This window comes from Muntiacus reevesi, chromosome 16 (genome assembly GCF_963930625.1).
Source record: "Muntiacus reevesi chromosome 16, mMunRee1.1, whole genome shotgun sequence".
Lineage (NCBI taxonomy): Eukaryota > Metazoa > Chordata > Mammalia > Artiodactyla > Cervidae > Muntiacus > Muntiacus reevesi.
This window is the reverse complement of record NC_089264.1, coordinates 42,689,985-42,716,826: the sequence shown is the minus strand read 5'-3', so window position 1 is coordinate 42,716,826 and position 26,842 is coordinate 42,689,985. Positions and strand designations below refer to the sequence as shown.

Genomic DNA, 26,842 nt, shown 5'->3' with positions numbered 1-26,842 from the left:
GAGGTGGGGATAACAGCACAGAATGGGGAGGTCAGGGTACCAGGCAACAAGCAAGGTGTTAAGTTGAGCATTACCAAGACCGTTCTCTGCTCTGTCCTTAGATGACATCATCACACCCAGGCCAATGTCTGAATTTATGTTCCAATTTAGTCCATTCTTCTGAACACTCCCAGAGAGCTAACAATCACACTTGTATATATCAAGGGCATCTTGAATTCTATGTGTCCAAAGTCAAGCTAAAGACAGTGCTTGGAAATAAAAACTAAACAGACACACACACACACCCAACGTTCACATATATCTTCAGAGACATTGGGCAAGATATTGCAGCTCTATACAGAGGAGGAGGTGGAGGAAAAAATAATAATAGCAGTCAAGGGATAGGAAAGAGCTCTTGGAAATTAAAATATGCTAGAAAAAAAATAATTAGAAGATTGGAAGACAAAGTCAAGGAAAGAAATCTTTCAAAAAATAACACAAAAGTCAATAACATTTTTAAAAATAATGAGACAAAGATTAAAAAAAAAAAATAAGAGAAATCAGTCCACATGAATTCCAGATAAAGAGAACAGAGAAAACGAGAGCAGAAAAAAATTAAGAAACTTTTTTTTTTAAGTCCCCAAACTGAAGGACATTAAGTTCTAATGGTGAACTGTAACTGTCTTGTTCTGAGTTGAGAGAGCATTTTTAAAATTTTCAGGAATTTCTTAAGTTGCTTGCTAAGCAAAGCCACTATTCACAGTTATATAAACTTATAACTAAGTAAACTGTGTTAAAAGCAAATGTCATGAATACTCAAAGTCTATTACTTCCTAATTACTTTACCACATTTTACTACCTTTACAACACATCACTATTATCTATCTTACGAGGTTATTAAAGCCTACGTATCTGTATCTGTGAGGTCCAACAGCTTTGTGGCCTGACTTTCATCTCACTCTTTAACACAGAAGAAAATGCCCACTAACATTGATGTGGGACGTACACTTGTTCATCAGTGACGTGAACACCTCTCCTGAACTGAATAGTAAACAGGTACTGCTTCATTTTTTCCTGGTTTTTTCAAGTCGTGCCTGAATTGCCACTAAAGATATAAAGAGTTAAATAACAACAACAATGAAAGCCTTCTGAGAACCCACCAGCCACACTGAACTAACAGCAGAGAGTACTGCATATTTTAGTATTATTTGTAAACGATGGGCATGACTTCCCAGATGAAAGTCCATTAACAGCTCAATAAATGGATAACCATCGTCCCACCTAAACACATCATCATGAAATCTCAGCACACTGGGGGAAAGGGCGGGTACCAAATGCACCCGGGGGGAAAACAGAAACAAGACCAACAAGCAGGTCACCACACGTGACGGACGGGTCACCGGCCAGGAGCAGAGCTAAGGGAAAAGGCAGCAATGCCTTCGAAACTGTGAGGGGACCCTTTCTAACCTCGAGGTGTGCATCCAACCAAACCGTCAGTGGATGTCGGAGCAGAGCAAAGACAGTTTCAGAGATAAGCCACTTTAGAAAGTTTACCCCCGTGTACCCACTCTCAGGAAGCTTCTAGAAAATGTGATCCCCCAAAATGGGGATTTGGCTGAGAAAGAAAAAGGTACAGACCCAGGAATTAAGTGAAGAGACGCTGCGGATGGTGGTGAGGGAGCACGGGATGCCCGCGGCGACAGCTGCAGGGCCGCTGCCGGTCAAAACCTCTTCTTGTTTTGGATTCCTATGGTCCCACCTCCCCCTCTTTAGTTATAAGAAGCCTGGTACTCGCATTTGAAAAAACCCTGGAGCAAAGATCTGGAGTTTTGTTCAATCAAAAAAAAAAAAAAAAAAAAAAGTACATCTCAGTCGTGTTTTCTGATCTGTAATTCAGGTGTTCCTCAGGCCTCCCAGAGACTTTCGTGAAGACTGCAAAGTATTGAAGGCCTGGTGGGCGAATGAAGGTCGCCAAGGAACTAGGGCAGTGGGGCCGGTGGCCAGAAGTCATTTCGGCGAGCATTCACTATGCGCCTCTAGTCACTGAGAATGAAGGCAAGCACCAGGAATTTGCAAATGATTGCACTGCCCCATGCGTCACCATGCAGGTACCAGCCAAACACAGCCGTCTTCAAACCCAAAGAGTCAGAAGGCAGAGCCAGGAGGAACCTGGGGGAGAGGGAGGCAGCAGTGCTCACGCCTCTGCTTACGAATCAATGCCATTCCCCACCCCTCTCCTTTAGATGGGCGATTGCAGGGCAAAGGGACTCCTCCCAAAGCAACCCTTCAAAACTGTGTGTGCAGACAAACCCACCCCCTTGCAGATGGCCACCTGAGAGGCCACTCTTGTGCTCCAGCCCATAGTACTGGCTCCCCAAACGGTTTGGACAGGCCTCCTTGGCACCTGCCACCAGCCCCCGTGGCATCTTCTCTTGAGTGCCCTCAGTGGAGAAGAGTCTTCATCCTCTGAGTTTGAGGGCATCGAAACCAGAGCTGATGTCTGAGGTGACACATAAGTGGGGAAATTTTCCTTCACCAGAAAGACAAATGTAACCAAAGCAATGAGGTGACTGGCATTACCATCTGGAATTAACCACCACAGGCTGAGTTTACTGAGTGTGGGCTGGGCCAGCACTAGTTCATCCCTTTCCATGAACGTTATCCCCTTGGCCCTCACCAGGACCCAGGGAGGCTAGGATCAGTGTCCCCATTTCACAGATAAAGAAGATGAGGCTCCAAGTAGTTAAGCAGCCTGATTAAGTTCTCATCATTACTGAGTGGCAGAGTGTGGCCTGAGAGCTGCTCTGTCTGCCTCCAGAGCTTTTCGGTGGGACTAGATAGGGGAGAGGCGGAAGGAAGGGACCACTTGGAGAAGGCAGTCTTTGTGCAGGAAGGAGAGACAATGGCAGAAAGGCTCATCCTTTGGAAGGAAGGGAAGGACTCAGCACTGCAGGGAAACCCACGCGGGGTTGGTGTCCCCAGGAAACCTGAAACGGGGAGCAGTGAGGGTAACAGAGGTACAGAAACGCCTCAGCACTTGGGTGCAGGGACCCGAAAAAGATGTGCTTTTTTTGCAGTAAGCCTAAATTAGCAAATCCCTGCAGAAGGATTTCACTGTCCTGCTTTTCAGTGTTTCAAGATACCTTCGCGAGGCTATGTCTAGAGGCAGGAGGATTCAGAACCACTTTTATGATAATAAGCTCAGGATCTTCCCCCAGGTGAAATCAGAAACTGTCCCTAATAGGTTAGGGGGGACAAGGAGAGGCTAAGAAAGAGAAAGCTGCTCCAGATTGGTAGACAGCAAGTTTAACAAGCAAAGGAAGTTAACAAATGAGGCTTGTCTGGGGTGGCCCCAGATCTCCACACTTGCCCGTTGGTCTTAAAATTTATGTAGAGGCCTTAAATGGGTTCAAATGGTCTCAATAGCACATTATCTCAAGGTTGCATCCTTGAGACAGCTCCTAGTGTGGGAACAGCGGGAAGAATGTAGACTCCAAGGACAGAGGATGGGGTCAGGAGTCTCTGATTGCCGGGGTCCTCTCACAGGTCAACTGGTGGTCATGACCTCTCAATGACCTCCTCCAACATATGAACAGCAAAGAATGCATTGAAATTAGATTTTACGCTTACAAGGTAACTCATTGGTTTTGCATAACACAGTGCTGATTAGGTCCTTGAAAATTTTGCTCTAGACAGATTAAATATTGACCTCCTCCTTGCAAACGTTCTGCACAGTGCATTTGCTTAGCAAATCTTTTCATCAAATGTTGATCAAACCTTTTCTATTTAAAATGAACAGGATCTAAATTAATGAGCTGTGATCCAAGTTAGAAGTTTGTTTCAGCCCAGGCTCACTGACTATCCTCACTGCCCAGAAGACCCCTGCCACACCAAGATGGAAAAAAACACAGCAGAAGATCTGCAGGCTTGAGAATGAAACAGACATGAAACAGACTCATCAACAGGCAGACATTCTCCAGGGTGTTCATACCTCCACTTCACCAGGAGGCCCTCAGTCCTTGTGAACAACACAAACTTGAATTCTAAGTAGAAGTCTGAAAACTGCAACTAGATCATGAAAGCTTCCTTGGTCATGAGTCCAAAGAACACAGGAATGGCTACACCATTTACAGGTCGCAGTATGGAATGAAAATACGGGGTCTCTTGTCAAGAATTTCAAGACGGCGATAGCAGAGTGAGAAACTGAATATAGTCAATGGCCAGACCGCACATGAAATAGAACTCTGACCTGCAGCCTACAGCAGCCTGCCCAGAGAACTGACTCATCTATGATAACCAGCCCAGAAAACCGTCTGCTTTATATAAACCATTCATGCAGGAAGGGAGACGGCCACCTCAACAGTGGCAATCCAGGAAGCCAAAGAATCTTCTTGCAACAATCGGCCTCAATAGCCAATGATCAGTAACCATCACTTCATGGCAAATAGATGGGGAAACAGTGACAGACTTTATTTTGGGGGGCTCCAAAATCACTGCAGATGATGACTGCAGCCATGCAATTAAAAGCCGCTTACTCCTTGGAAGAAAAGCTATGACTAACCTAGACAGCATATTAAAAAACAGAGACATTACTTTGCCAACAAAGGTCCATCTAGTCAAGGCTATGGTTTTTCCAGTAGTCATGAATGGATGTGAGAATGGAACTATAAAGAAAGATGAGTGCCTAAGAATTGATGCTTTTGAACTGTGGTGTTGGAGAAGACTCTTGAGAGTCCCTTAGACTGCATGGAGTTCCAGCCAGTCCATCCTAAAGATCAGTCCTGAGTGTTCATTGGAAGGACTGGTGTTGAAGCTGAAACTTCAAAACTTTTGCCACCTGATGCAAAGAACTAACTCATTGGACTAGATCCTGATGCTGGGAAAGACTGAAGGCAAGAGGAGAAGGGGATGACAGAAGATGAGATGGTTGGGTGGCGTCACTGACTCAATGGATATGAGTTTGAGTAAACTCAGGGAGCTGGTGATAGACAGGGAGGCCTGGTGTACTGCAGTCCATGGGGTCACAAAGAGTCTGATATGACTGAGCAACTGAACTGAACTGAAGTAATCGACAGGTTTCCTACTTTCTGTCCCTGCTTCCAACTCAGAACCAACCAGATAAGGCCAAATACACACTCCTAATCAGCCACGTAGGATGTCCCGCTTCTATTAGGCCTCCTTCCGCCTCCGGGGGCCCACTGCCTCCAGTCAGCGTAAGCCTGCAGCGTTCCCTCTTCTTCACTCTAAAGCATTCCCAGCCCTTCAGCCTGCTCTCTAGTCTCTGCCCAAAGGCAAGACTGCCTCCGATGCTCAGGAAAGCTCAGAATAAACAGCCTTTGCTTGTTCTCATGTGGTTAGTTCCACAGAGCACGAGGCCTGTGTGGGACCCATGAGTCAGGAAACCGGCCCAGCATGAAGAGCATAGACAAGCAAACTGCTGCCCTCTGCAGGGCCTTTCGGCCAGCCGCCAACTTGCAGGCCACCTCGACCTCTGGTCTCCTGATGGGGACCCTCCCACACATCTTCCTCTCTAAAATGCTCTTCCTAGGCCGCTGGGCCTGGCAGAGGGCTGCCTGGGGGGGACCCAGCATCAGTCAGAAAGTGGTGATGCCACCTGTGGTGCGCGAGCGTCCTGGATTGAGGCGTTCCCACAGGGCAGGCTCAGAGATCCGCACGGGGCAGCCGTGCGGAGCACTCCTCCCTACCTTGGCTGGCTCAGCCCTGCTGCCCTGCCCAGGGCGCTGGGAAACCTCCCGTGCGGGCCAGCTTGGCGCTAAAGCTAAGACTTCTCAGGCACTAGGGGGCGCTGTGGCTCCCCATACAGGACTCCAAGCGCAGGACTCCATCCATTTCAAGGGCGGCGCTTCCAGTAGGGCAACACATCTTTAGTGAGGATTTACCGCCAGGCAGCGGGGGTCCCTGCCCGGGAGGAGTTCGCCTGCCCGAAGTGAAAGGTTTGTTGTTCACAAGAAAGGGAGGAAGCGGTTGATGTCGGAGATGTACTTACTACGTGTGATAGGAAACTCGGCTGACCCCTCCCTCACCAGCTGTGTGACCTTAGGCAAATTATCTAACCTCTCTGGGCTTCTCCATCCTCCTTGGTATAAAGGGCAATTAACAATGCTCCCTTTTTCTGGGGTGGGGGCAGCTGGACAAGTTCACACCCGCAGTGCATTGATTAGTCCAGGTCCTCTCCTGGGCTTAGTGCTAAGGGAACACAGTGGGTTTGGTGAGGATTCGAGGCAGAGATGAGAGCTAGCCTGGGGCTGGGATGGCGGGGGCTGGAGTAAAAGGAGGCTTTGGAAAAGCATTTGAACTGGACTCTGGGACTGACAGAGGGGTAGCAAGTCTTTATTCTTCCAAACTAGGTGGGCACATTTTGCACCCTTCTCCCCTTAGAGCCACACCACTCCTCTCTGTTCTGCTTCAACCCATAAAACATGTCTTCATTTCCTTTACCAGTGATTTTATGTACTGTCACCTTCACCACGTTCTGGCAGCAAACCATCATCCGATTCTCCGCTTTCAGAAATGTGCTGGACCACGTGGCATGTGTCACACACCTAGTGTGCAGCCAGCCCAGAGCAAAACTAGCTGTAAATTAGTCTTGCATTTAAACATAAACAGATCCTTATACTAATTTTGGAACTAAGGGCAGTGAAAAGTACTGGGTTAGACATTTGAGAGATCTAAGGCTCACATTTTCACCGAGTTGCTGAGCCAGTTTGCAAATCTGTTCCTCCAACTTCTGTTTCTCAAATGGAAAATACATTATTACAGTTCCTGCTCCATCCCAAGACTGTCTCCTCAGTCCCTTTTACATGTTAGATGAATAAATGGGATAATTGACATGTCATGCTCTGAGCTATTTTGTGGAAAAACGTCAGACGGAACTTATTTTCTCAACACTGCGTTATCATCGATCCCAGCCCACAACTAACGGGCCAAGTGTGTTTTCCGGTCTGTATTCCATAGTGTCACAAAGTCCCTCTCAGTGTTCACCACCAAGCATCCCGTGTTTTGAATGGTTTCTCTGCTGCAAACTGCAGATTCACCCCCTGCCTGGCCCATATTTATTCAGAAGATCATCTCTGCTTCTTACCTGCTTCCCATCTTCTGTGGAAGCCTTTACCCACTGGAAGTCTGTAGACCAACAAAATGCAAAATATTTTGATGCATTGGGAATAAGACGGAGAACGTCCACAGCACAAATACTGTCACCTTTCTGGGGACAGCATGGCTCTGTCTCTGAGTCCTGAACACATAAACAGGAGCCTGCTGAGGAGGCAGAGAGAGGCCACGGTCACAGGCGTGGGGAGTGCTGTCTTGGAGGAAACTACACTGACCTTGGGGGGCAGGATTTGGGGGCCCCCACATACTCCCAAGTCTGCAGGAAAAGCAGCACCGCTTCCCCTCGCAGCATTTCCTCACTGAGCAGATGCTGATTATGAAGGACGTAGCTCTGAGAATGAAGCCTTGGCATCACTGTCAGTCGCACCATGCAGACATCACAGCGGCTGTGCCACCGTAGAAGACTGTGTGCCAGAGCGTGGTTGGGGCAAGGCAGCCCAGACACGGGAGGCAGGGTGGGCTGTGGAACAACATGGACCCCAGAAAGGCAGCACGTGTCGCGGTTAACAGCGAGGGTGCTGCGCCAGGCATCCCCATCCCGCCCCCACAGCCTCTGGGATTCCTGTGAACAGCAGAACATTTCCAGTGCCTCAGTTGCTCCATCCGTGCAATGGAGATGATGCTAATAATAGCACTTACCTTGGAGGACTGGGCTGAGGCTTGAATGAGTTATTTGTGCCGTGTGCTTGGAATGGCACCTGGCTCTTACTAAGTACTCAGTTGTAGCAATTATTGCTACCTGGGGTTTTGCATCCTGGCAGTTACATTGACTAGCTGTGTAATTGGGATACATGGGATCTCTCTGAAGATTTTTCTTTCCTGTGAACTAAGGAGAGAAATTCCTTTGTTGCAGAGCTGTTCAGAGAACCGTATGGGATAACGTATATAAAGCCTCTCCCACACTGCTTCTTTCCATGACAGGCTTCTGCACAGGAGAACCTTGAAAAACCAAAGGCACACAGACCAGGAGGAGGGGGATGGGCGGCAGCAGGTGCAGGTAGAGACCCTCTGATTGCAACCAGCCTCGGGTCTGGCCTGGTCTGGCCCTGGAACATCTGGCCCTGAGCACTCAGGATTTTTGTGTACACTTTGGTAGATGCAGAGGTCCATGGGCCAGCTGGGGCTAGGCCCTCCTGGGTCTGCTAAGCAGCCTGGTGCCATCTCCCAGGGGCCTGGGAACTGCCTGGTTTTTCAAACAGCCAGAGCCCCCAAACAGGGTAGCTCCCCTCCCGGTAATGCTTCAGATGACCCAGGAGAGCACCCAGCACCAGAGAGGCCCTGAAATGCAGCCCCCACCAGGGGAAAGAACGGTGCTTCAGTGCCTGCACATCCCTGGTCCCGCCTGGGCCTCTGAGCAGGGCTCACTCCAGTCCACACTCCCAGGCCATCGGACTGGGCCGCCTCCTCACCCCACAGGATTCTCTCTGTGACCAGCGCTGCGCTAAGATAGGACCAGGGAGGGGAACAAACACCTGTTTCCCAGAGCCAGTGAGGAGAGCTGCCGAGTCAGCTTTAAGGACATCCCCCACATCCTGGCCTTCAATCATAGCTCCCAGATGGAGGCAGTGCCAACCTATAGCTGATACAGGACTGGAAGACACTGCTGTGCTCACACGCTGGCTTCATAATTTTATTCACACTGGGTCCTCTATAATCCTGGGCTCTACTTCAATCTCTCCAGAGGTCAGTGTGAGGCTTGGGAGCCCAGCCTTGCCTCAGGTGGCCTGGGACCAATTCCCCGCTTCCTCCTAACTTTCTAAGTGACCTAAGTCACAGAGGCCCTGGGCCTCCCAAAGCCCTGAGCACAGGCAGCTTTTCAAAGAGCTGTCAGCTCCTCCTCCTCCTGCACTGGTGATCCCAGCACCCTACTCGGGGTAACTTTCTCCATCCTGCTTGCTGTCATTTTTGGTACATGAACAACCACATGGATGAGTCATCCAAAAGCACCAGGCACTTAATTCTTGATCTACTGAGCCCATGATTTTCTCCTTCCCTAACAGCAGTCACCATGGGCCTAGTTCCCTTGTCCTCTGTACCACTCACTGCAAACCACACCCGTCTCTCCATCCCTCTGAATCTAAAACCCCACACCTCCACCTTCTAACCCACTGACCTTGTCACGGTGTTACTACCTTCTCTAAGCCCAGCATCCCTTTCTTGTTGCAGTGGTTTGACAAAACCCCAACCCCCAGATTAAAGCCAATGCTCCGCCTAATTCACCCAACATCTGAGCAGCAGGAGAAAATGATTCCATTAATTGGGTTTGTTATTTATGATACAAATCTCCAGTGGACCTTCAATGCTAACACTTCCCCAGTGAATTCCCTTTCTCTCTGAGGTCAAGGATTTCACCGTCTTCTCTCCTCATCTCTCTCTGCTGAGACGGTATCTCTTGGGGAAAACTGTCACACCCACAGTTCCATCAGCCACGAGCATCTGTCCCCACACACTCCCGTGAGCGTGGAAGGAACACCATGCTCCAACCCGAGGCTGACCATTCCTCTGGCTGTTGGGTCTTGGCCCTTTGCCTTCTCAAGGGTTTCACTTTCACATATTTCTGCCTTCCTCTAGAATGGTCAATGTCTGTCTTGTGGATCACTCCTCTGGTAAATAAGTATGCCTTCAGAGCATTCATCTTTTTTAAAAAGGCCTCCGAAGTCATGTCTCCAGCCTCTTTTCTCTCTCCTCTCTTGCAGCAAAATTCTTCAAGACTTGCCTGCTTCTGTGGTCTCCACTTCCTCACTTCACACCTATTTCATATACACTCCAATAGGGCCTCTGCTATCAACATTCCTCTGAAACATTGTTTCACCACTTTTATACTAAAAATCACCTTTCTAAATACACCATCTCTATCCAAAACCAAAACTGAAAAAGACACATGCAGCACTATTTACAAGAGCTAGAACATGGAAGCAACCTAGATGTTCATCAACAGATGACTGGATAAAGAATTTGTGGTACATATACACAATGGAATATTACTCAGCCATAAAAAGGAACACATTTGAATCAGTTCTAATAAGGTGGATGAACCTAGATCCTATCATACAGAGTGAAGTGAGTCAGAAAGAGAAAGATAAATATCATATTCTAATGCATATATATGGAATCTAGAAAAATGGTACTGAAGAATTTATTTAGAGGGCAACAGTGGAGAAGCAGACATTAGAGAACAGACTTATGGACATGGGGAGAGGGGAGGACAGGGTGAGATGTGTGGAAACAGTAACATGGAAACTTATATTACCATATGTAAAATAGACAGCCAAGGGGAATTTCCTGTGTGGCTCAGGAAACTATCAAACTCTGATTCAACTGAGAGGGGTGGGATGGGGAGGGAGATGGGAGGAAGGTTCAAAAGGGAGGGGATATATGTGTACCTATGGGTGATTCATGCTGAGGTTTGACAGAAAACAACAAAATTCTGTAAAGCAATTATCCTTCAATAAAAAATAAATTAATTAATAAAAACAAATGCAATATGAACTAGAAAGGGAAGATAGAAAAATAGAAGTAAATGTTGCCTGCAGTTTAAAAGCACTAAATGCGTCAAAGCTTCCAGTGATGAATGACTAAAGGTAACTTCTTCCTGATATAGGGATGATTCCTGATACTACCTTTTGACAGAAAAGACTAAACTTTTTCTTCACATTCAATTTATATTTTCTTTAACACTAGTTCTGCACCCAGTATTAAAAAGAAGTCTTGGTAAAAGGAGAGAGCCTCTCACAGTGGTTATACCACTGAGAGAAGACACAGAATAAAAAACTCAAAACTTACTGTTTATTTTGTAAAGAAAATTAATCCAACACATCTCTGATCATCATCTGTGTCCTTCCTGACATGAGAACATGTAAAACAACGGCAAGCCAGATCATGAGTCTAGCTCGGGGTCTAGCTTTTCGACTTTAACAACCATCTCTGGGGCTGAAGCGGCATCCCCAGCTTGCTGGGTCTCTGCTTCCGACTCAGACAGCACCTCTTCCTTGATTTTTACAGGCTTGTTACCAGCCTCCTCCTCTTCATCCGAAGACTCATCGAGCTCCCATTCATCATCTATGTCCATTTCAAATACTCTCACATGACGGAGATTGGAGCTTAACTAAAGGAAAGGCCAAATAAAGAAATCTTAAATGGCTTAATATATTATATATTAAAAATCAGAAATCTGAAGAGTAGCTTCATAGGAAAATTATTTTCCCATAAATTTACAACAGAATCACTCAACTCAGCTTTCACTCTGTACTCCACATAGAGTGACAGTTTCAAGATTAACAAAATCTAAAACAGTTAGTAATTGCTTAGTAAGCTTTCTCAGAACAAGAAAACTCAATAGCTGAGACCACGACATGCTCATCATGAGTAAAAGCTTTCCATCACAGAATGCTTGCACTGAGGATCTCACAGACCCCGCCACTTCTGTGAGCGACAGTTTATGGCACTCACCACACAGGACACCTTTCGGAAGCCATTCCCAGCAACATACTGTGCTTTCATGCTCTCCAGCAACCTCCAGTGCCTCTCAAAGTGCAGGGCGCGGGTGGGAATGGCACTGCGCTGCTCATCTAGCCTAGAGGGGAGGAAGCCAACCCAGGACTGAGACGGGGCTCTTCTCCCTCGGTTACTAGGGGTGGCATCAGGGTTTGATTTCTACCAATATCCCCATTTCCAACATGATTCTCCCAGCTACTGTATGAAAAAGCTGCGATACTATACTCTATGAAAACACTGCACTTCCAGATGGACCAAATATCTTATTAAAGCAGAAACTTTAGAAACTAAGGTTTTTGATTCACTTTTAAGGTAAGTAAATGACCTCATTTTATTAATAAATTAGAGATCTGCTTATTTAAATCTCAATCTAAAGCTATCTCTTGGAAGTGACCTTGAAACCCTTCTGTGGCTATTGAGGTCCTAATTCTGAAAGGAAAATACTAAAGACAAATCTAAAATAATTCTACTACAAACTAGGGCTAATGTCATCCTTGAAAACAGAAGTGCTGTTCTCCACACAAAATAATTCCCCACCTTCTTCCAGCAAATAATTCTTGATTTACTAACAAAGCAAAAGGACAAGAGAGCTGTTGAAGCCAGTTTTTTTTAATAAAAAAAATAGAAGCATTTCTGCTCAGTTGACTTTATCATACCTAAAGAACAATAATGTACAACATACATTTTAAAAAAAGGAACATTTAACTGTTCTATCAGAAAGACAATCTTACTAATGTAAGTTACCTTGTAGAGTAAGTCCCAGTGAACTGATATTCTGCAGCATCTTCACTGTTGTATACTGAAGACAATGGCAACTGCACCAAGAGTCTGTCTCTTCCTTCACGTCCTACAGTGTCTTTAAGAACTACTGTGACTGTTTCATCATCATAAAACTGGGCATCCAAACAACTGTAGGTGCTAAAATCAAATAAGTTACATTATATCAAAGGTGTTACCATGACTGAGAAAATACTATATATATAGCATTATACTGGTACCAAACCAAAAACTGACAATGGGAATGCAAGTTAACATTCTATACAGTAACATTTAAAATACATCATTAGTTTACGCTAAAGTCACAGTTACCTATGGTACTGATTATTCACAAATATAACTAGGCCCTGAAAATAGGTAATCATGGAAAAAGAAAAATCTGTGAGGTTGGTTCACAGTTCCAGAAAATTCTTGACATCAATGTCAGGACTTAAGCCTCTGGAAATTCTATGAATGACACCATATAAATATATTGGGTAATCAAAGTTATCTAGAATGAAAAGTAAAAATAAGATTTACATATGAAAAGATACAACTTCAAAGAACTTCCTTTATGTAAGGAAAAACAGTTAAGAAAAAGGTAAGTTTAGGATTAGTGTCAGTTCTTTCTCTTGCAAAGCCGCCAGATGATACCGGTATTGTTACACTTAACCTAAGAAAACCCCAGAGCAGTAAGGAGACCACCGCCTCACATCTCTGTTGGTCCTAAGAAGACCTTTAGCCATCTGCCCCCCTGGAACCACACTACTTTCTTAGTGGACAGAGACTTCAGAAGTATTCACTGTAGGAAACCACACTACAAAACGTCCTGCGGGCCAGTAAGGCTCTTCTCAACTGAATGTCACATCACCCTCTAAGTATAAAACACACCACCAGCCCAGCACCCCTGTGGTGCAAGTGATGAAGGCCTAAGAGTAGCATCACTGTAACTGAGTCTAACCGTATTCATATATTTGTATTTACTCATCCAGACAAGGCTCAAGATTTACCTTCTTCTCACTTTTTCAGTTGTGGCATATGTGAAGCTCCCAAATTTAACAGCAATTAGTCCGTTACTTACAGATCTTGAAGAAAGAAGAAGGGTGGGGAGAGACTTTGTAAAACACCTTGGATATGCAATAATCTATACATGCCTGGAAAAAATGACTGTCAGTATATTTACATAATCACCAAACCCCAGATCAAAACACTATTACACTCACTCTAGAATACTGATAACTAATGCAAATCCCTGACAGACAAACCTAATATCTCACAGTCACCAAATCTCCCCAAAGCAACAAGATACCTTACAAAATGAGGATGTTTGGACAACCAAATTCTCTCTCCATCCAAGTACTAACCCGGCCCGACGCTGCTTAGCTTCCGAGATCAGAGGAGATCAGGTGCGTTTAGGCTGGTGTGGCCACAGACCCAAATTATTTCTCTTGGGCTACATCTTGTTTTCAAAAAGTTTCCCTTGGTTTAGATTTAAAACCATTTAAGATTCTAATGACATTCTGAATGTGATTATCTTTCAAAACTTTTATTTGCATTCTCAAAAGAAGTCTCTGTAGGCAAGGCCTCTTGTTTAATGAAAGGCATACTAAACTTGGCATGCTGCAGTCCATGGGTCACAAAGTGTCGGACACGACTGAGAGACTGAACTGAATACTAAACCTGAGGTAAAAATCCTCTCTACAAGGAAGCCAAGATACAATTCTGAAGTTCCACAAGTTCACGAGATGTAATACCAACTGTTTTGCTGTTATATTTTCCCTAAGCCTAAAAAAATCCTGTATGTAATAGCTATATAGCAATAGAAAATTAAGTAATCTAAAATTAAAAGGGATTACACAGCTTCCTAATTTGGCATTGAAAGTGAAAGTGAAAGTGAAGTCGCTCAGTCGTGTCCGACTCTTTGCGACCCCCTGGACAGCAGCCTGCACCAGGCTCCTCCGTCCATGGGATTTTCTAGGCAGGAGTGCTGGAGTGGGCTGCCATTTCCTTCTCCAGGGAATCTTCCCTACCTAGGGATCGAACCCAGGTCTCCCACATTGTAGACAGACGTTTTACCGTCTGAGCCACCAGGGAAGTCAATTTGGCATTACCCCACCTTAATAATGTGAAAACCACGACTTAGAAGAGTTAAGTTAGCAAGTCTAAAGTCAAAGTAGCTTAACTAAAAGCTGAAATGGAGGGGAGGGAAACAGTGTGTTTTATTATTAAAAATATTAGAATCTTATCTCCTTGATTCAAACTTCAGATTAATACTCACTGGGAAATATCAGTATGTCTCCTTAAGATGCACATTTTATAAAGTGAATCTTCCAAAATAGTAAAAAGAAGATAATGTAGATTGGAGGTTTTATTATTCCACCTAAGGAAAAAAGTTAATGTCAAAACATGACATTTAACTATCAGTTTATACAACAAAACTGCATTTTTCACAGAAGACAGGGAAGAAACACACACTTACAGAAAAGGGAATTTGAATAGTCTACGTGTGGAGTCCTCACTAAAACAAAAGAAAAGAAAGGTAAGAAAAATTATAAACGGCTGTTGAATTATACCACCCAAAAAGTAAGCAGAATTACCTTCTACTATCTTTATATAATGGAATACATACTGCTTGATTCATTGATTTTCCAATTACATCCTAAATAAGATTTAAAAATATAATTAAAGCATGTACATACACAGAAATAAATACTCCACAGAAGGTGACTGATCATCACTGTTTAAGTCCAGTGAAAAATCATCTACGTCACCAAAACTTCATGCAAGAAATTTTAACGACAGTCACAACAGTAAAGAAGAGAGAAAACTCTGAGCGCCAAAGGACCTTGGAGATAAGTGATGGCAGGTGAAAAACCATCTCTTCTAAGTTTCACAGCATCAATCATCCATCCTTCAGCAGTTAACAGACACATCAGCTCTGTAACTAAGATCATTTATAATAAGTTTGTTCTGGGGACCAATAAAACACTAAAGATGCCAACATATTCAATAACCATGTATTTTTTAATTTATGTAAGAAACCAACAGTGAGAGGAAATATTAGGGTGAATCATATGAAACTGCCACTTCTGTTAGTCAAAAACAGTTGAGTATCAACATTTTCATATGGTTCATCTTAATAATTATGATCATTTACATAAATGAGCCACATATTGTAGCTATTCTTGCTCCTATACAAAAACATGCATTTCTTTCAAACTTACCGCTGGCTTTTGCAAGCACTGATCAATTACGTTCTCCATCCGCCTTTTCACAAAATGCAATGATTTTCGAGGATAATAAGGAAACAGCAAAGGACTTTCTGGTTTCAAACAAAAACAAAAAACAAAAAGCTATAACAAACCAGATAGCTAGGCAAAACTAACCTACTGTTAGAGCCAGCCCACACAGCTTATCTGATGGTGGAATTCTCCCTGGCCACCCTACTGTACCTTCACACAAACTCACTAAAAACGACCAAGGCCCCCGGCTTTGCAACATCCTTGGGGGCCAGCCCACTGAAAACCATCACACTTACTGCAAGCTGAGTCCTGGCAGTTTACTATTCTTTTATTTTTCCCACCAAAAGCCAACAGTATATTTCTGTTGGCTGTAAGAAGAAAAGGATGACTTGGGAACCAGAAGACATATAATGAAATAAGTTCACTCTTCCCTCTTCTTTGCCACAATGGTGTAACAATAGCAACCCAGTATTATTTTGGGAGAGTATGATGCTGAAAACAAAAACAAGAGGTAAGATAGTGGTGCTATGAAAATAAGCTCTTCATTTCTGAAAAGGCTACTTTTACCAGTAGAAAGTAATATATAATTTGTCAACTACTGACACAAGTATGTTAGATTCTTTATCTGTTATTTCTATTGTTTACAACAGCTGTAAAAAGTAAGTATCATACTCTTTATTTTACTGATTTTTTTTAAAAAAATGAAGCCTAGGAGGTTTAGGCAATCACCCAGGGTGAGAATGACCAAGAAGCTAAACCTCTGAATCAAGCCCAGGTCCCACTCCCAAGCCCACCCTCCTCCACTGTGCTCTACAGGCCTCCCACATAGCACCTCCTGCCCCAGTTAATGCTGGATAAGGAGTTTTAATCATGTTAACATTTTAAGCTCCCAACAGGTGACAGATGCTTTGGTATCACAGAAAGATACTTGGTCTCTGTCGCCAGTTCCTGGGACAGAACTCTTTAAAACCTTTGGAATTTCCTGAGTGATAACTATGATAGGAGCATCCTCTGTTTTAAAGAGCCCCTAGATAGCTTCAGGATGCAGGGTGGTCACGTAAAGACCAAGCCCTGATAAGAAGCTTGGAACTTTCAGCCCCATCCCCCAACCAGGTAGAAGAGAGAAGCTGGCAGTGAGTCCCTCTAACAATGAGAACACATCAACAACCCAAACCGAGAGACATTCTACAAAACAAATGACTGTGTGTGTTAGTTGCTCAGTTGCAACCACATGGACTATAGCCCAAGAGGCTCCTCTGCCCATGAGATTCTCCAGGCAAGTTACTGGAGTGGGTTGCCATTTCCTTCCCCAGGGGATCTTCCTGACCCTGGGATCGAACCCAAGTCTCCCGCATTGCAGGCAGATTCTTTACCATACAAGCTACCAGGGAAGCACTGTGCACTCCCCACCCCAAAAACACCTGACTAGTACTCATCAAATCAGGTCATAAAAACATAAGGAAAGACTTGAGGAGCTATCATAGATGGGAGAAGACTAAGAAAACACAACTCAATACAGTGTGGGATCCTAAGGACAATGGAGGGAAAATATGAAGCGTCACCAGTGGCCAGTAAGCTAACCACACCTACGTAATGAAAACGCCACAAAACCCCTAGATGACAGAGCTAGGGCCTCTGGGTTGCTGCCGGCATTAAGGGGCTGGGGGGTGGGGGGTACATCTAGAGAGGAGATGGAGCTCCACGTCCCCCACTCCATCTCTCACCCCATGTGCATCTCTACTTGGCTATTCCAGAATTGCATCCTTTATAATCAACTGGTAAATGCAATTCAAGTGTTTCTTAGTTTTGTGAGCCATTTTAGCAAATTATTAAACTTGAATTATGGGAACCCTCAAATTTGTAGCAAAGTGGGACAGAAATGTGGGTAACCTGGGGCCCCAGTACTGGTGACTGAACTCTGAAGTGGGGGCACTTTTGTAGGACTAAGCCCTGAACCCTGGAGTCTGAGCTAACGCTGCAGTTAGTGTCATAATGGAAGTGTGGGACACCCAGGTGGTATCAGAGATGATCTCAGGAGGAAAAGAATCCTCTCACTTTGGAGTCAGAAGTGTTTTGAGTAAAAACACCTCAAATGCACACTGCACCATCCTAAGTGCTCCATTTAGATTAATCTGAGGGAGGCACTGTGATCACCTCACTTTGCAGAAGAGAACGCTGGGGAACAGAGAGGTCAGGCAGTGTGCCCACAGCCACACAGCAGCAAGTGGGAAGGTGGGCCTCCAGCCCAGGCAGCCCTGCTTCCAGCACACCCGCTTTCACCCACATGTGACTCCAATTCTCTCACCTCCCCCTGGGAAAGTATGCACATTAAGTATTCAGCACTTAATTTTTGCAAAGTTCTAGGAAGAAGTTTCATCAAGGGTTTCTTAAAAGCTCCGTGGTGGCAATCTGTACTACTTCATACTCTACTAAGAAACTGGGAGATTAATGAGCTGGTCTGAAGTCACATTCTAACATCTTAAGAGATGGAGTTAATTTCAAGTTAAATATGAGGCCTGTAACTAAGGTTAGGCCTTTCTATTCAGCTACAGAAGATGTGGGGAGAAAAAAGGGTAGGACCAGTTTGTTCCAAAGTCCTCAGGGTGGATATGAGCCAACAGTGACAGGGTCCTGGCGCCATCACTGCTCGCGCTCTGCTATCAGCCCTCCCCAGGCATCCTTCCTTGCTCCGTGGGCATCCTGATTAAACACAGTAAATGAGCTGAGTCAGCTGTACCTTTATTCTCCCTCCATTCAATACTAACTTATGTCAATACAACTCTCTGGTGATCATGAAGACTCTCAAGCAATATAAAACATGTTCTGCTCAGAAAAAGAATGTGGACTTCTAGGATTAAATCAAAGGAGCAACAAGCAAAGTTCTGGGCCTGAGAAGTTCTCTGCTTCTCCCACTCACTCCTCTTTCAGATAAACAGCAAACAGAAAGAAGCAGAGATTATTACTGACTATAGTTAAAAACACAGGCTCTCAAGTTAGCAGAGTCCTAGCTCTATCGGTTACTACCCTTATCATCATGGGCCTTCTCTAACCTTCGGTTTCCTCCTTAGTAAAATGAAGATAACCTTCTAGGTTCTTGTAAGGATTAAAGGAGATAATACATGTATGTGGTGGCTATTACCCCAAGGATCTAAGAAACAGCTAAACCTTGGTCAAATTACTCTTTGAGGAAACAAAGAAATAGATGCTTTAAACATCTTTTCATCTAAAAAGGAGAAGTTCCGATACATAATGGTTGCTATTTTGTGTTGCATCCCCAATAATGTTGGCTTAATAAAATTTTACCATATCAACAACAAAAGGCATAACGAGTTAAAACAAAAAGTCACCTCAGAAGAATACATTATAGGAGTTAAAAGCATCATATGCTCTTAAAAGCTAATAAATTGGAACTGACTTAAACAGACTTCTCTGATAGGCTCTATAGCTTTCTTCCCAATATCCTGTTTTTTATAACAGACAATACTTAAAATAAGCAATCTTACTACATCACAGTTAACATACAGTGTTTTTGAACACAGCAATATCATACATTGTTATTATTTTCCTGTTTCTCTAATCAAATAAAATGGACACAAAAAGATAAATCAAATAAGTATTCAGCAAGTACACTTGCTGAGGTACTGGCCTCCAGTAAATATGAACATGGCCCAAGTCTGTCTGGTTCATGAAATACCTTTAAGGTGGCTGCTGTTCTGAAGAAAGTCATACCACTGGTTTCCCTCTGTGTTAGGGGGCGATACAAGATCATCATCTTCATCTTTCAAGTACTAGAAATACAGAATTAGACGTTTCAGCTTTGTAAACCAAAGAATCAGGCTCTAAAATTGCTTATATTCAACACTATTCTACTTAAGGTATTTTTACTGTCAAGTAAAATTTTACTGTCAAGTCTTCTGAAACCACATTATTCTGTGAGATGACCAAAATTTACTAAATGCCAAGCTACTGAACAAACTGCAGACTACTAAAAGATTAGAATGCAACAGACACAGAGACCATAAATTGAGTTTAAGTATCATGTTCTGTTTTCATAGAAAATAGAACATTTAACCTTACATAGTTTAAACTTACATATTCAAGTTTATAAATTAATTTTCAACTGTTTATCAACTGTCAATCTACTCCATGGTAGTAATTCTCAAAGTGTGGTCCACACCTCTTGGAGAGTCTTCAAGATGCTTTCCAAGATCCATGAGGTCATTACTATTTCTATAATGGTATAAAGCTATTATTTGCTTTTTCCACTGTAATGACATCGGCCCTGGTGGTCAAAGCACAGGTGGGGACAACTGCTGGCACTGCCACCAAGAATCAAACCATGCTAGCAGTCACTGGATTCCTTTTTGCCACATACAGTTTCACTAAGCTCTGATAAGGCTATTAAAATTATTATTAAATCTCAACAAGACCTTTTTAATATTCTGAGAGAGGGAATTGAAGTACGAATAAAGCACTTTCACTGCATACCAAAGCATGACAGTTATCATGAGGAAAAGCATTTAAGAAAATGCACTTGAGTCAAGCTAGGCACGTCTTTGTTGCTCCTGGAATTCCATTTTTATTCAAAAAGAATGACTGGCAGTAAAACTATGATTACCGTTCTTGGGTATCTGGCAGATATTTTCTTGAAGCTAAAGAAAGTGATCCTGTCACTTTAAGCAAAATAACTGACAGTATTTGTTGTCAGTGACAAAATTTAAACATTCAAGTAAAAATTAAAATTTTGGAAAACCCTTATCTGCTACTGTGTGCTGGACAGCCTCACAGTAGTTAAAGATTGTCTGATGAGACTGGTAATGATATTAACAAAATCTGACTTTTGGATACTGTATGAAGAAAGGTATCTGCCTATGGAAGGCCTCTATAATTCAGTGAATCAGTATTTTCCCAAAGATCAATACATGATATTACAAAATCAAGCACAGAGTAACAAGATCCTTCCAAAATGAAAAGCAGATGAATAAATTTTAATGAATCATAATATGGAACGTCTACTGTTGCAATTTAGATTCCACATAGAACTAACCTAAGATATTACTGTTTGTCAGAATGTGGTGCAGTATCAAAGAATATTCACAATTTTCTAAAAAGCTATTAAAATATTTCTGCCTTTCCAACTACACACCTGTGTAAAACCAGGCTTTCTGAATCAAACAACATATCACAACAGAACAAATGTAGCTGCCTTCTCTTAAGCCATATATCAAGGAGATTTGCAACCATACAAAACAATGTCACTCTTAATTTTGTTTTGTTAAATATTTATTTTCCATTAAAAATATTTATATTAACATATCATGAAAAGAGGGTTTGTTCTTTTTAAGTGAATTAAGGAATAATAATTCTTTTTTCTGTTTAATTTCTAATATCTAACAATATATGCTATTCATAGACACAACCCACACAAAAGCTCTCTGGGAGTTTTTGATAATATAAAGGGTTCAGAGACCCTCCAAAAGTTTAAAGCTATTCTTTGGTGATTTTACTAAAAGGAGAGGGCTACTATATAATTTGGCATTATGCTACTTTCAGAAAGTTTTGTATAATAAAGACTAACACTGCTAATGCTCTAAAATTAGTTTTTAAAAATTAAAAAATTAGTAACTATATTCAATCCAGAGCCCATACCTGACCAACTTTTTCAACGTTAAAATATTTTCCTTTTCGATTATAAAGATCTGGAGCCTAGAAAGAATAAATAAAGTTTAATTCTTAAGTCAACTCATTAAAGAAAAAAGAAAATCTTAAATTTAAACCAAAAACTCTACTTCTTAAGAAAGCTGTTAGTAGCAGTTACTCTTTTCTTTTGTGGATGGTAAGACACAAACAGAAAGTTCAATTTATATGCTTTACACTTAATAAATAAGTATTGCCATTAATTAGTTCAATAGTTGAAAAAGCATACATAATTGCTAGAAGGTCACTTAAATTGGATTAAATTTGATTACTTCTTACCATTATCCAGATTTATTGTAATTATTGTTTAAAAAGCACTATAGAAATGCCAATTTCCTACCTCATTGAAATGTTCAGTAAGAAATTCAGCAACGAATGTGATATCTTTCTGAGTCATCTATCAAATCCAAAAGGAACAAAAAGAAAACAAATCAAGATAAAGAAAAGCTTCTCAATAAAAAATTATGTAACAATAAATGGGAGAGGCGTGTAATTAAATACTTTAAACCCATTTTCCAATCAGCAACTCCAACAGCTACAGATCTCTTTATGGTCTAAGGCTATTTATTATTCTATGCCTAATGCTAAGACTGAGTGTAGAGTCCCTCCTTTGGGAGTGGAGGACGGTCTGTTCAGATAAATAACCTCAATCTGGGTTAAGGGCTGCAACCTGAGAGCATTGTTTGCTTCAGCGTTGGTGTCTGCTTTGTTTAATGACCCCACCTTCTCTCTATCCCAGTTCTACAGCCCTCAAAAAATTACACATTGAGGTCTCTGCCAACAACTAACATATTCAATCTCCCAAAGTAAAGCTAAGAGTGATGGCAGAGAAACAGCTAAAGTGAACATCCCTGGTTTGGAAGGCCAGTCATCCACAGCACAAAAGATCTACTTCATATAAAAGCTGTGATCCCTTACTTATCTGGTCCACTAAGACTAATTTTAATATTCCCCATTTTTTCAGGCTTAAAACCACCTAATCTACCTGAATCACAGTTTGGGGAGGGGTGAGGATGAGTGAGCTGCAGGAACCAAAAGGTAATTCTAGCCTATTCTGTAGGATATTCCAAGAAGGAGATTCCATTGGTACTTGTCACACAATCCTTATTACAGTCAGAAAGAAACTGGTACTCACCAGTCATGAACATAGATACTAATATCTACGTACAAGACTTCCAAGGAAAATAAAAATGCATTTAAGATTTTAGGAAGTTAAAATAAGGAATCCAAATACCTTATGTTATACAGGCTATAAAATCTTATACAAACATGAAAACAATAAGCTTAGCCATTAAAAGTATTCTGTGAGATAAAAAATATCAAACACGCAAATTTTAAAAAGGGTTTACTAGAATCTCTCTTGTGCCTACAGCCTAACATCTCTTAACAATAACTGCATAAGACTACTAAGATGACCAGCAAAGCTGAGCTCAACCAGGGTAATATTAACACATATAGGAAAAATACTATTATATACTACCTTATTCAGTTCGGGAAGTACATGGTCTTCTGTCATTCTCAACATTGCTGAAAATATAAAGTTTAAAACTATCTTTAAAGGAAAATTCCAAACATAATTTTAATTACAGATGCATTTCAAGTCTAAATGTATTTTACTGAACTACAATTTCTATTTTCAACAGCTTCTTGTCACCAAGGAAAACTTATTTTTCTTCTAAGAACTACAGAGTGAAGAATTTGATTTATATTCTTAGGCTCAAAATGGTTGGTATAGCCATTTTAAACCATTTTTCATTTTCTCCTTCAATACAACCAATTGCCACTCCAGACAAACAAACCGAACTGCTGCCTTTAGCAAAGACTGCGTGTGCAGGAATCCCTCCTAACTCAGTCATGTTTCTTCTCTTAAAATGTGCAGGCAATTCTTTCTTTCCTCCAAAAGCCTTAGAATGCCAGACAGATGTGTTTCTTCCCCTTGGACTTTTCTGCCACATACAGATGCTTGCACTCAGATCTGTCTGGTCAAGGCTATGGTTTTTCTAGTGGTCATGTATGGATGTGAGAGTTGGACTGTGAAGAAAGCTGAGCGCCGAAAAATTGATGTTTTTGAACTATGGTGTTGGAGAAGACTCTTGAGAGTCCCTTGGACTACAAGGAGATCCAATCAGTCCATCCTAAAGGAGATAAGTCCTGGGTGTTCATTGGAAGGACTGATGCTGAAGCTGAAACTCCAGTACTTTGGCCACCTCATGCGAAGAGTTGATTTGTTGGAAAAGACCCTGATGCTGGGAGGGACTGGGGGCAGGAGGAAAAGGGGACGAAAGAGGATGAGATGGCTGGATGGCATCACCGACTCGAAGGGCATGAGTCTGAGTAAACTCTGGGAGTTGGTGATGGACAGGGAGGCCTGGCATGCTGCGATTCATGGGGTCACAAAGAGTCGGACACTACTGAGTGACTGAACTGAACTAAAACACACTTATCAGAGAGGGCAATGGCACCCCACTCCAGTACTCTTGGCTGGAAAATCCCATGGACGGAGGAGCCTGGTAGGCTGCAGTCCATGGGGTCGCTGGGAGTCGGACACGACTGAGCGACTTCCCTTTCACTTTTCACTTTCATGCATTAGAGAAGGAAATGGCAACCCACTCCAGTGTTCTTGCCTGGAGAATCCCAGGGACGGCGGAGCCTGGTGGGCTGCCGTCTGTGGGGTCGCACAGATTCGGACACGACTGAAGCGACTTAGCAGCACACACACTTACATGTGTGTATATATGTATTTATATACCTTCTTTAACATTTGTGGTTGACCCTTTTTGTCCTTTCATGGGGTGTCTTCATCAATACTGTGTTTTCTATACATATTACATCCACCTAAGTGAAGAAGTATATTGCATGTGTTTTGCATAGTGTTTGAATACGCTTCTTATGTTTGGTCAGGAAAAAGCATGTTAGACATGATTCTGCAAATAGGGATTATTTTAAGAAACTGTTTTTAATTAATTCAGACTTCTGATTTGTCTGAAGGAAAAAACCCAGCCATAATCTAGTTCCACTCACTCATTCATCCATTCAAAAATTACTTACTCAGCGTAATACAGGTACCGGGAACAAAGCAGGATAAATAAATCCCTGCCTTCATGGAGACTGCATTTTACAAACGAGCAAACCAGGGTTAGAGCGTTAACGAGTGGCAGCATCCAGTTACAGTTAGGTCTTCAGTTCTCCAATCCAGGGTTTGTTTTGTCGTTCAGTACTAAGCCCTGTCCGACTCTTTTGCAACCCCATGGATTGTAGCCCACCAGGCTACTCTGCCCAGGGGATTTCCCAGGCAAGAAAAGCGCAATGGGTTTCCATGTCCTTCTCCAGGGGCTCATCCCGACCCAGGGGTCAATTCAGTGCGCTTTGTTCTAATGATAAGGACTGGGTGGTAACTCATTTACTTTCTAATGTAGCTTCTTATCACAGTTAGGACATGCAATAAGAATATAAACTGCCTAATTACTCCAGTAATTATAAGGAAAACCAAGCTACTATTTCTCTAATAGAAAGTCACTTCTAAGGTTTCATTTAATTTTAACATTGCAATTTATTCTAATTAACTCTGATATTAAACAGGCTGGCCTGATAAACACTCTGGCTCCCCATTCTGGCTAGTGTTGGTATGGTTTTGAGAAAAATCTAAGAATTTTAAATGTCAACGTTCACTGATTGCATTCATTTTTTTATTAAAAGCAATTATATTAGGCTTACAAATATGAAAAGTCATGTTTTAAAAACATGAGAATTAAAGATTTGGAAAAAATAAATTAAAAAAAGATTTGGGCATTTGTTTAAAAGGATATTAGCATATTACAGGTAATTTACTTTCTATTTTACTCTTTAGAATTTTAAGAACTATGGAATAAATTCTATTTACAACTAAATCTTCCATGTGTTGGAAGGAAATGGATGCTAAATTATTTCAAAGACATTAAGAGAGGTCACAAAAATAGTACAAATGGACTACACACATAAAGTATGCACACCCTGTAGGGTGAGCATTAAAACATTGAGTATCATGTCAGTAACTGTTAATCACATACAAATGCAAAGAGATGTGGCGACACAAAGAAGGACTAGTGGTCTGTGATCTATTTAGCTAGGGTGTCGCTGCCCAGTAGAAGTGATAATGTCAAAGCTCTAGTTCTGTGCTGTCCAACGTGGCAGCCACTAACTACAAGCAGCTCCTGGGCGCTCAAATGCAGCTAGCATGACGAAGGAACTGCATACACAAGTCTGTGTAGTTTCAGCCAGTTTAAACAGCCACGACTGACTGGTGGCTACCATGATGAACGGCACAGATCCAGAGAGAGGAGATCAAAGTGTAAAACAGGAGTTAAACTACTCAAGGCAGAGGCTTTGTCTTATTTTCTCTCCCCCTTTCCACTCCAAACTTAACACCTAACAGTGCCTAATACAAAGTAGAGAGTAAAAAATGGTATTTGAACCTAAGGAGACATTAGTTCAGTTCAATTCAGTTCAGACCTCATGTCTGTAAGGAGACACTACAGAGTAAAAAAAGGTCAATTATCAGTAAGTGATAGAGACAATCAATGTTAGAAGTTGTATCTGTGGGGCTAGGGATGGGAGGGTATAAAGAAGAAATAAGATTGGCCATGTGTTGAAAACTGCTAAAACTGAGTGAAGTGTAGAAGTGGGGTCATTGAAACTATTCTCTCTACATTGACACATATTTAAAAGTTTACTAGTGTAACTGAATATTCCAAATTGATATTCCCACATTTTTTCTTGAACAGTGTTAAAAATATAAGAATGCTTCATTCAATTAACTTACCCACATACAGCCACCGAAAAAATGCTTTGAAGTTTTTCATACTGCTATCTATAACTCTAAAAGATAAAAATAAATCAGAAATGAAATTATTACATGAGGTTCATACATCATTGTTCAATTACTATGGAATATAATAATCCTTACTGTTCTAGTATAGCCTATCTGGATGACATTTAAAGCTTTAGAAAAGATTTAACAAATCAAACACATAGCTAAAAATAAAATTTCAAAAGAGCAAATCCTGATTCTTTTCAAAAACAAAGCAAATAACTCAGATTCTAACTGATTATAACAGCCTTGCCACAAACTGTAATAGACTCTCCGAGCATTCAATAAAGTATGAAATCCTTTCCTAACTTTGGAACCAAAAGAAATTTTTAAAAAACCCCAAAAACTGTTTTCAGCACTATTCTCAGTTTTTTTTAAAAAATCACTGATCAGTAAGAAGAAAAAATATCAACCATAACAGAAAATCATTATTATAAATTTATACTATGTCACTACCATTACCTCTGGTATCAATAAGACATTACTTATGGAAGTTGATATTTTTATCCTTACAGTAACAATCTCAAAAATCGAATTTCCTTGGGCTTTACACAAATGTACCCTGAAGATTAAGTGTTATAAGTGGAAGTCATCTACACTTTGATGAAACTGTTTCTGAATATAGAAATGGATATCACTTTTTTGAAAGCTCTTTAAGCTCACATCTGTAAGATAATTACTCTAAGCAAATAATATG

General features: G+C 41.9%; 1 protein-coding gene across 1 annotated transcript in view; it reads right to left on the bottom strand.

The window, feature by feature from the left end:
• Window positions 1–10,876: 10,876 nt before the first annotated feature.
• The window catches only part of ANAPC4 (anaphase promoting complex subunit 4), a 32,934-nt gene continuing 16,968 nt past the window's right edge, over window positions 10,877–26,842 (bottom strand). Inside the window, exons 16-28 of the mRNA XM_065907268.1 lie at window positions 26,098–26,153; window positions 22,780–22,826; window positions 21,640–21,696; window positions 21,252–21,308; window positions 19,297–19,390; window positions 15,585–15,682; window positions 14,958–15,019; window positions 14,840–14,878; window positions 14,639–14,740; window positions 13,371–13,445; window positions 12,349–12,522; window positions 11,560–11,683; window positions 10,877–11,215 (exon numbers count right to left, since the gene is read on the bottom strand). Of these exons, the coding sequence (XP_065763340.1) occupies window positions 10,988–11,215; window positions 11,560–11,683; window positions 12,349–12,522; window positions 13,371–13,445; window positions 14,639–14,740; window positions 14,840–14,878; window positions 14,958–15,019; window positions 15,585–15,682; window positions 19,297–19,390; window positions 21,252–21,308; window positions 21,640–21,696; window positions 22,780–22,826; window positions 26,098–26,153 (1,213 nt within the window). The 3' untranslated portion in view covers window positions 10,877–10,987. The remainder of the gene's footprint in view (window positions 11,216–11,559; window positions 11,684–12,348; window positions 12,523–13,370; window positions 13,446–14,638; window positions 14,741–14,839; window positions 14,879–14,957; window positions 15,020–15,584; window positions 15,683–19,296; window positions 19,391–21,251; window positions 21,309–21,639; window positions 21,697–22,779; window positions 22,827–26,097; window positions 26,154–26,842) is intronic.